The sequence below is a fragment of the Galeopterus variegatus genome, unplaced genomic scaffold (assembly GCF_000696425.1).
Source record: "Galeopterus variegatus unplaced genomic scaffold, G_variegatus-3.0.2 Scaffold1023, whole genome shotgun sequence".
Lineage (NCBI taxonomy): Eukaryota > Metazoa > Chordata > Mammalia > Dermoptera > Cynocephalidae > Galeopterus > Galeopterus variegatus.
In genome coordinates, this window is record NW_007727134.1 from 441011 (window position 1) to 451381 (window position 10371).

At 35.4% G+C, this 10371-nt stretch overlaps 1 protein-coding gene across 1 annotated transcript; it reads left to right on the forward strand.

The window, feature by feature from the left end:
- Window positions 1-920: 920 nt before the first annotated feature.
- LOC103591747 (cholesterol 7-alpha-monooxygenase) lies at window positions 921-9897 on the forward strand. Its single transcript, XM_008574261.1, has 6 exons — window positions 921-1000; window positions 2729-2969; window positions 3812-4398; window positions 6884-7014; window positions 8522-8697; window positions 9278-9897. Exons 1-6 carry the CDS (start codon window positions 924-926, stop codon window positions 9575-9577), a joined length of 1512 nt encoding a protein of 503 aa, XP_008572483.1. The 5' UTR covers window positions 921-923; the 3' UTR covers window positions 9578-9897.
- The last annotated feature ends 474 nt before the right edge of the window (window positions 9898-10371 follow it).

Sequence of the window (10371 nt, forward strand, 5' to 3'; positions counted from 1 at the left end):
TCAGTAAATATTTATGTGTGCATAGAAATAAAGTTTGTAAGGAAATAAGCCAAACAGTTAACAGTGGTTACCTCTGAGTGGGAAATAGTATAGGAGGTAAATTATGAGCTGACGTTCACTTTCTACCAAGATATGTCTCAGTTGGTCTTAAATTATTTGAAATAAAATGTACTACTTTGATAACTAGAAAAATTAATAAACATTTTAACTACAAAAAATATATAATAAGGTTTTGATGCTTAAAACAAGCTGTGTTTATCTGGAAGTTACATTTATATGGAATACTTTCTTTCCTGAGGATGTTAGGTAAGTAACTGGTTACTATACGTAGTAAAATATCTATAATCTTGTAAAAGCACTGAAACATGAAGCAACAGAAATGTTTCACTCAGTTCTCTTTCCTTTGAACTTGATCATCACATCTCCCTGGAAAATCATTTAAATTGATTCATCTTCAAAATATAACAAAATTAAATCATTAGTTTAATGATAAATAACGTGCTTGTTTTTCTTTAAATTATTATATTTTACATATTTATTAGATACGTTCATCTCGAACAGGTTTATTTGTTCTTTTTATACACATGCCAAACTTGTAGTATTTTTTAGCTGTTGTCCTCAGGTCCGAATGTTAAGTCAACAGATGTTTGAGAGACCTTCAACTTATCAAGTATTGCAGATCTCTGATTGTTTTGGAACCTCTTCTGATGCCGTGGACTTAGGTCAAGGTCAGTTAATATCACTTTTTTTTTCTAATACAATAAACAAATGGCTGATTGTTTGCTTTGGTCACCGAAGTTCAAGTTAATGGATCAAGGTCCTACGTATATAAAAAGTGTAGCTTGAGTCTCTGTTCAGTGCATCCTTACCTTTCTAATCATAGATTCTCCTTCTCTGAAGTTTTGCACTAGATTTGCAAAGTGATGACCATATCTTTGATCTGGGGGATTGTTGTAACAGTGTGCTGTTGTTTATGGTTTATTCTTGGAATAAGGAGAAGGTAAGGGAAGATTTATCTTTAACTTGCCTTTTAGTTCATTCATTTAATATTCTTTTACCTTCATTATGACACCACAAATTTGGTTTTCTATGCTTACACACATTAGCATTTTCTTCCTTAATTTTTTAATTAAAAATTTAATTTAAATCTTAGAAGTGATATCTTTTTGTCTATATCTAGCAAAATATATAATGACAGTTTCCCTTTTGAGTATTGACATGTACCAATGGTAAAGTATAAATATACACACTTGTTAAACATAACTGACAGAAATTTTGTAAGATCTCTATGTACTATGTGCATATGTAAAGAGGAAGCCCAAGTTAGTAAAGTTACAAGTGGCAAGTGGGAATCTGCAATGGAAAGGGGTTTTTTTTCTATTATGTGGATTAGGTAGATGCTCTGACTAAATATGTGTTCTCTTTTCAGCTAGTTCTTGTACATTGTATAGACTTGGCCCAAGCTTGTACAAGAGCATAGAGCCTGAGGTGGTCATTGTATTACTCTTTTCTTATTGTTAAAAGACCATAGTGAATTGGGAAACTTTGCTAAATGTATGTAACACTACTTTTATTTGTATGTATCATTTATTTACAATTGGTTCAAGAATACAAGAAATACAAATAGAATCACACCCAGAGCCATAGTTTATTTAACTTCTCACTGGCTCAAAGAGTATTTGGGGGAGGGCATGCTGATAACCTCTGTTCTGTCAATTTCAAAAAAAAAAGGGAGAATAACTTCAGCTGTCTTCAGCTATGTAGATTGCTGTGTGTTGTTTGCCTTTTGCAAGATTCTCTGTCCTTTTAAGGTATTTTAATTCAGGCTTGATAGTTTCTAGTTTTAATTTAACTACTTATCTTCCAACTAAGAAAATAAAAATAATTACTTTATATTCTGTTATTCTATAAAGACAGACAGTAGTTTACGTTGGACAATAAATAAGTTTGTATTTTGTAATAAAAACATTTAAAATAACATGAAAGAACATTGAATAACAATTGATGATTCTGTCAATGTTTATCTTACCCAAATTCATTTTATAATAAGCTATTTCTCAAATGAGAGTCTCCTTCTCTGCAACCATCATCATGGAATAATATCCTTAAGCTATGAAAATTTTGACAACTTCAATTTTGCAATCCTCTTTGTTACTCAATGTTCTATTTCTTTAAAAAAAAAAAAAACCCAAATGAAACATTTTGAGATACTTATGCAAATGATGCTTAGAAAAAAGCTATGAAAATTTTGACAACTTCAATTTTGCAATCCTCTTTGTTACTCAATGTTCTATTTCTTTAAAAAAAAAAAAACCCAAATGAAACATTTTGAGATACTTATGCAAATGATGCTTAGAAAAAATAAAAACACTAGAACATAGTTTTGTTTCTACACTTGGAGGAAGAATTTTGTTGGCCTTGCTGATGCTTTTGCTCCCATCACTGGGAAAAGTGACCAGCACATAGTAGACATTAAATAAGTTTTTGTTGAATGTATGCATGTGCGGGCAGATGGACAGACTTAGTAATCATAATTCACCAGCATATCATGTTACTAGGTTAATATAATCCATTATTTTACTAAAAGAACAGGACCCCATCAACAAAAGAAATATCTGTAAACTAGTTTTGAAGTCTGAAGTCAGTGGGAAAAATTTTAAAACCTGGTGTAAATTATAAAAATCAAATATGTAATTTCCCATATCTATCATACATTTGTGTCTTATAGGCAAACGGGTGAACCACCTCTGGAGAATGGGTTGATTCCATACCTGGGCTGTGCTCTGCAATTTGGTGCCAATCCTCTTGAGTTCCTCAGAGCAAATCAAAGGAAACATGGTCATGTCTTCACCTGCAAACTAATGGGAAAATACGTCCACTTCATCACAGATCCCTTGTCATACCATAAGGTGTTATGTCATGGAAAATATTTTGATTGGAAAAAATTTCACTACACTACTTCTGCGAAGGTAACCGGTTTTGCATTTATACAATATTCTATTTGTTTCCTAGTTTTTATATGTCAATCTATTTAGTAATTCTGTTGTACTTAGATTTTAAGATAGAGGTGTTGAAGAGAGTTATCTTTATGTGGAAATTCTTAGAAACATAATAAATCAAATTAGACAAATCCTCCTAGTATTAATAATTTAAAGAGTAAACATAGGTATAGATTTTTCATTGATTAACCAGCCAAAGAGGGTGAAATAAAAATTAAATGCTTTGCTTAGCGAGATCACACTGTATGAGTAAGTTAGATACAAATTCATCACATCAACTATGTCTACAGAACACCCAGAACTCATCTGGTGGAAAACTTAACACTCAACAATTGTTTGTTTACCACGCTCATGCCACACAAGTTTTCCATTTTGTCAAGGAATTGGCCAGGTATTTTAGCATCATTTAGATGTAATCTAAGCTCTGCTATAGGGAAAACAATTAATCAATACTTACTGAGTTTCTGCAAAAAAATATTAGACATAGTCTTTGCCACTAAGTAACTTAAAGTCTGGTTAAAATACATCTACAAATAATACAATTAGTATCGAATTAGTGAGCATAAGAAATAAGAATAGAGGATCTGATGGTCCAGGAAGTTTCACTGAAGAACTGGGATTTAAATTTGGCCTTAAAGGAAGGGTGCGATTTGGCCATTTATTTGGAAAGTGCTATGAAATTGTACATGAGAAGGCCAATTTCCTTTTTTTAACAAGGAGAGAATTATGAAAGTATCTAATCTGTTTTTCAGTCATTTACTAGCCCTAGGTGAGACTTAATTTCTTTTTTCACATGTTTTATTTGCTGTCAGGCATTTGGGCACAGAAGCATTGACCCAAGTGATGGGCACACCACTGAAAACATAAATGACACTTTCACCAAAACCCTGCAGGGCGATGCCCTGAGCTCCCTCAGCAAGACCATGATGGAAAACCTCCAGCTGATCATCAGAGCTCCTGCCCCGCCTCCAGCAAAGACCACGGCCTGGGTGACGGAAGGGATGTACTCCTTCTGCTACCGGGTGATGTTCGAAGCTGGCTATCTAACTTTCTTCGGCAGAGATCTTACAAGGCAAGACGCACAAAGAGCTGTCATTCTGAACAGCCTTGACAACTTCAAGCAGTTTGACAAAGTCTTCCCGGCCCTGGTAGCGGGCCTTCCCATCCACGTGTTCAAGACCGCGCACGCCGCCCGGGAGAAGCTGGCGGACGGCTTGAGGCACGAGAAGCTCCGAGGCAGGGCCCACGTGTCAGAGCTCATCAGCCTGCGCATGTTTCGGAACGACACGCTCTCCACCTTTGACGACCTGGAGAAGGCCAAGACGCACCTCGCCATCCTGTGGGCCTCCCAAGCAAACACCATTCCGGCCACCTTCTGGAGCTTGTTTCAAATGATTAGGTAACTCGCAACTTAACTCTTCCCTTCTTTATTTTGGTAGAAAGCAGAAATTCAACCAAATTATTAACTTAAAGAAAGACTCATGGTGCCTTCCAATGCCATCCATCAAGAATATAACATTGAACGCTTGTAAGTGTTTTAACATGTGTCAGCTCGTTCAATCCTCACAAAAACATAAGCAGCTATGACTGGTAAGCGCATTTTATAGAAATAAGGACAGTGTCACAGAGCTGGGGTGTGCTGGCACCAGGTCGGTTCAGGCCATCTGGCGCGGAGCCCTGGCTCTTAACCCCATACTGTTCCTCACTACCTTGCCTTAAGTCCACGAATGCAGTCTTCATAATCATAAAAATATATTTAAGTGATTACTGACTTGTGGGCACCAGTCAGTGCAGTGCCTACACCTTACTCATCTGTGCATTCTTTTTGGTTTTTTGCTGAATTAGTAATTCCTGCCTTACTGTTTATTTGACCATCTATGATAGTTACAGATAAATCATAATCTATTATTGTTGATAAGAGATCTAGCTAGGTTTTGCCTTTTAAAACACCAACAAAAAACTGCATATAACACATATTTTACATATCATGATTTCTTTCCAAAGTGTCAGTCTTTTGGGAATTTGACATTCAAATGGTTTGTTGAATTACTCCAGTTAAATTGGACGTTTAGTATCATGTAGACACAAAATTGCCATTTCTTACAATTGAGAATGCCAAATTTCCATTGATGGCTGATGATTTTATGTCTTATTATTAAAAAAAAGATTTTAAAACAATTTCAGATATAACTGGCGGACGGCTTGAGGCACGAGAAGCTCCGAGGCAGGGCCCACGTGTCAGAGCTCATCAGCCTGCGCATGTTTCGGAACGACACGCTCTCCACCTTTGACGACCTGGAGAAGGCCAAGACGCACCTCGCCATCCTGTGGGCCTCCCAAGCAAACACCATTCCGGCCACCTTCTGGAGCTTGTTTCAAATGATTAGGTAACTCGCAACTTAACTCTTCCCTTCTTTATTTTGGTAGAAAGCAGAAATTCAACCAAATTATTAACTTAAACAAAGACTCATGGTGCCTTCCAATGCCATCCATCAAGAATATAACATTGAACGCTTGTAAGTGTTTTAACATGTGTCAGCTCGTTCAATCCTCACAAAAACATAAGCAGCTATGACTGGTAAGCACATTTTATAGAAATAAGGACAGTGCCACAGAGCTGGGGTGTGCTGGCACCAGGTCGGTTCAGGCCATCTGGCGCAGAGCCCTGGCTCTTAACCCCATACTGTTCCTCACTACCTTGCCTTAAGTCCACGAATGCAGNAATCATAAAAATATATTTAAGTGATTACTGACTTGTGGGCACCAGTCAGTGCAGTGCCTACACCTTACTCATCTGTGCATTCTTTTTGGTTTTTTGCTGAATTAGTAATTCCTGCCTTACTGTTTATTTGACCATCTATGATACTTACAGATAAATCATAATCTATTATTGTTGATAAGAGATCTAGCTAGGTTTTGCCTTTTAAAACACCAACAAAAAACTGCATATAACACATATTTTACATATCATGATTTCTTTCCAAAGTGTCAGTCTTTTGGGAATTTGACATTCAAATGGTTTGTTGAATTACTCCAGTTAAATTGGACGTTTAGTATCATGTAGACACAAAATTGCCATTTCTTACAATTGAGAATGCCAAATTTCCATTGATGGCTGATGATTTTATGTCTTATTATTAAAAAAAAGATTTTAAAACAATTTCAGATATAAAAATCCATGAATAATTTGTCTCAAATATTAAATATCTTCCAAAGTTTATTGCTTGAAATAGCTTGAGACAAATGCACGTATTACAGTCAGGTTACAATATCAATTTAATATCATATAGGTAATTGTAGCCATATTTTATGATAGTCACACAAATGCTTATTGGCCAAACATTTCTGAGACTCAATTTACTGTAATTATGGAATATTGATCCCTAATCAAGGCACTGAGGGTCCAATAAACTTCCATGCACTAAAATGAAGTAGTTTTCACTTAACATTTCAAAATTATAATATAAATGGAAAAGCTTTTGTACCTGAAGTCATGGTATGAATTTTAAGAGTAAATATAAATTTCCATTTGGAATTTAGCCAGTACTTTGTAACTGTTATCCTAGATGCACTTTCCTTCTAAATTACTATGTGTACGACTAATTTGACTGCATAATCCTTATTAGAATTATTTATTTATAAAAGTCTGACTGACGTTTTACTTTTATGTAGCAAGGCCCTTTTAAGACAACAATTCTACTAATATCCAAGGACATAAACACAATTACAAATACAGTAAAAGTAAACAGCAGTGTCCCTTTCCCTCCCTCTCTGGTATCTTGACCACCTAGTTGAAAGACGGAGAAAATGCCTATTTGTTTGCACATCCTTGGGCATGGAAAAAAAGTTATTTTCTGTATATCTTTTCTCTTGATTTTTGATAGGAGCCCTGAAGCAATGAAAGCAGCTACTGAAGAAGTGAATAAAACATTAGAGAATACTGGTCAAAAGGTCAGCTTTGAAGGCAATCCTATTTGTTTGGATCAAAAGCAACTGAATGATCTGCCAGTACTAGGTGTGTTTGCTATGCTATGCTTCATTTACTGTGTCCTGCTACTAACAGTAGTACTCAACACATATTATGCACTTACTGAGTTCTCGGCATTATGCTAAGTATTTCGTACAAGTTGTCTCATTTAATCCTCTCAACAATCCTATGTCTCAGGACTAGGACTATTTCTATATGCCAAGTGAGGAACTGACACCTAGAGGTGCAGCTACTGCCTGGGGATCGAATGGTGGAACCAGTTACAGTGTTAATGTGGGACTCTTGATCCGATGTTCTCTGCCACAGCCCTGGACCACCCTGCTCTCTCCCTTATTGCTCCTCTTGCCACTAATTGTATGGCTAATGGCAGCATATTATTCAAGGGGAAAAGTCCCATCAAGTAACCACTATTCGCTCCATAGATTGGTGAATGGGAGTGAAGGCTATCTGATCGCTCTACTTTTTGCTCTTCTGCATGTTATAGAAATATAAAAGTACTATATGTTCACAGTAAGAAAGAGTTTTATTTCTGTTTCTGTTATTTTTCTCTAAAGGAAAGAAACTGATATATGCTTTTAGGGTCAGTGCATCTTAGTGGAAGGGAAAGGAGGCAAGAAGTTTAGGTTCCATGTTGGGCTCTGCCTGACCTGAGAAACTTCAGACAGGTCACTTCTCTTTTAGGGGCCCTATTTTTCTCATTTGTAAAATAAACTGCTAACAATCTGTGACTTTATACACAATCATGTGATGAGCATCTAAAACATGACAGTAAAAGGATAGAAGCTGGAAAGCCAGACTGCACTTCTCACTAGATATTTAAATTTCAGCTATTCTTAGGATGGGTCTTCTTATCCCTTTACATCTTTGCCACAATGCAGGGCATCACCGCACAGCATCAGATGGTGTATGGTTAAAAATGGGTTCTTGTAAACACTGAATTAAACACCTGGGAAAATATTTCTATATAAAACTCTTATCAGTATATTAAACCTCAAAAGCAATACACTTTGAATAATTCACATAAAAATGAGTTTATTTTGCCAATTTTATCAAATGTTTCGAGTTATGTAGAATAAGATTACATTCCTATAAAATAATGGAAGTCTAGTTCCCACTGATTACCAGGAAGATTATAACTTTATCAAAAGGTTATTATTAACTCAGATTAAAAGTTTAAAAATAATTCAGACACAATGGAATCATTGATAACAGGACAGTGAAAACAGAAAAAAAAATTGAGAACTTTTTATTTGGTCAACTTCCCATAGTGTATTCACCTTTGTGTTAGGAACACAATGGAATCATTGATAACAGGACAGTGAAAACAGAAAAAAAATTGAGAACTTTTTATTTGGTCAACTTCCCATAGTGTATTCACCTTTGTGTTAGGGGCTGGCAGAAGTAATTTCAGACTCTATATAATATAACCTTCAAGTACTTGATTTGGTCTTCTTCTCTCCCTTTCTTTCTTTCTCCCTCACCTCTTTCCTTACTTCTTTCCTTTTTTTTCCTTTCCTTATTTAAAAATATTTAGATAGTATCATCAAGGAGTCTCTGAGGCTTTCCAGTGCCTCCCTGAATATCCGGACTGCGAAGGAGGATTTCAGTTTGCACCTTGAGGACAGTTCCTATAACATCCGAAAAGATGACATCATAGCTCTCTATCCGCAGTTAATGCACTTAGATCCAGAAATCTACCCAGACCCTTTGGTAAGTGACTGCTCATCAAAGTTCAATATGCAAGTGATATCTACCCAGATCTAAACAAGGAGGAAATTTACTATTGTAGAAAGGATTTGATCCCTGTAGCCCTGGTGACTATCCCTTTACTTATGTCAAATATTCATATATTTTGAAAAATTTGTATAATTTTATGTTTTTTAGTCCTGATATTTGTTATCACATAGTCTTCACTCGATTATATTTGCAGTCATGACAATAAAGCTGCCACCTTTCTTTATCCTTAAAAAGCTCCTGCTCCTAAATCCAGGAAATTGGAGCCTAATATTATCGACTCTCCTTATTTTTGGTTGGAGCCCTTCTTTCTAGTTCTGTCTGAGGAACTTGTTGCCCAGGCAGGATAGAATGTACCCTAAAGCTTTCTGTTCCATCAGTTTTTGTTAAACTCCTGTTCCTTATTACTTTCTGGTTCAATGTGGGGGTATTTGCTAAATTACTAATGGAATGAATTAAAAAAGAAAATTATTCTTTGGAGCTTCCAGGTCAAGACAGAGATAATTTCCTTTAAAACTAGCTTATAGGCTTTTTTTTCTTTGTATTTTTATTGCAGACATTTAAATATGATCGATATCTTGATGAAAACAGGAAGACAAAGACCACCTTCTATAGTAATGGACTCAAGTTAAAGTATTACTACATGCCCTTTGGGTCAGGAGCTACAATATGTCCTGGAAGATTATTTGCTGTCCATGAAATCAAGCAGTTTCTATTTCTGATGCTTTCCTATTTTGAACTGGAACTTGTGGAGAGCCATGTTAAATGTCCCCCTTTGGACCAATCCCGTGCAGGCTTGGGTATTTTACCACCGTTAAATGATATCGAGTTTAAATATAAATTCAAACATTTGTGAATATATAGTTTGAAAAAGAGGACATTGGATGATATTACAGGACTGCAAAACACCATCACTAAATAGTCCCTTTGGACAAATGCATTTAGTGGTGGCAGAAGTGTGATTCAGTGCAGGTCCAATTCTGTTCACTGATGCTTACTTATAAATCTTAACATTTTGTTGACAGTTTCCAGATTCTATTTCAGATCATGCTAGTGAAAAGAAATAGTTTCTAGGAGTGTAATAATTTGTTTTCATTTGTATAAATCAATGAATGTTCATATAGCCAGGGACTGAACATCATTACTTTCAGAGGAAAACACCTCCCCCTCCTCCCACCAAAAATGCAGACATTCCAATTGGCAGAATTTTTTTTCCTAAGGAAACTGTTTTATTTTTGTAAAAACAACCCAACAATTATGAAAAAGGTTTGAATTCACGTTTTAGTGAAACTGTATATTTTTACTAGATAGCAATAAATCACACTTCAGTTGTGATTGTATATTATAAAGGATATTTTAAAGAATTATATCATGACTTTTGACAAAAAGGAAATATTTTCCAGCTTTCTCTATCTCAGTATTTAGGGCTTTTAAAATGATGATCTTCATGTTTTAAAAACACTAAAGGTGGTTTTAATATTTTCCCTTTATGTTTTAATTTATTATTGCTGGAAACCCTGTTATGCTGGGTTTTATCTATCTTATCTATACTTTCCTTTGATTCCATATTATCGAGAAGAGGTTTTTTTAGAGATTAAAAAGGAAATTTTCTGTTGTTACTAAATATGCATCAGTGAAAAGAATATAGCT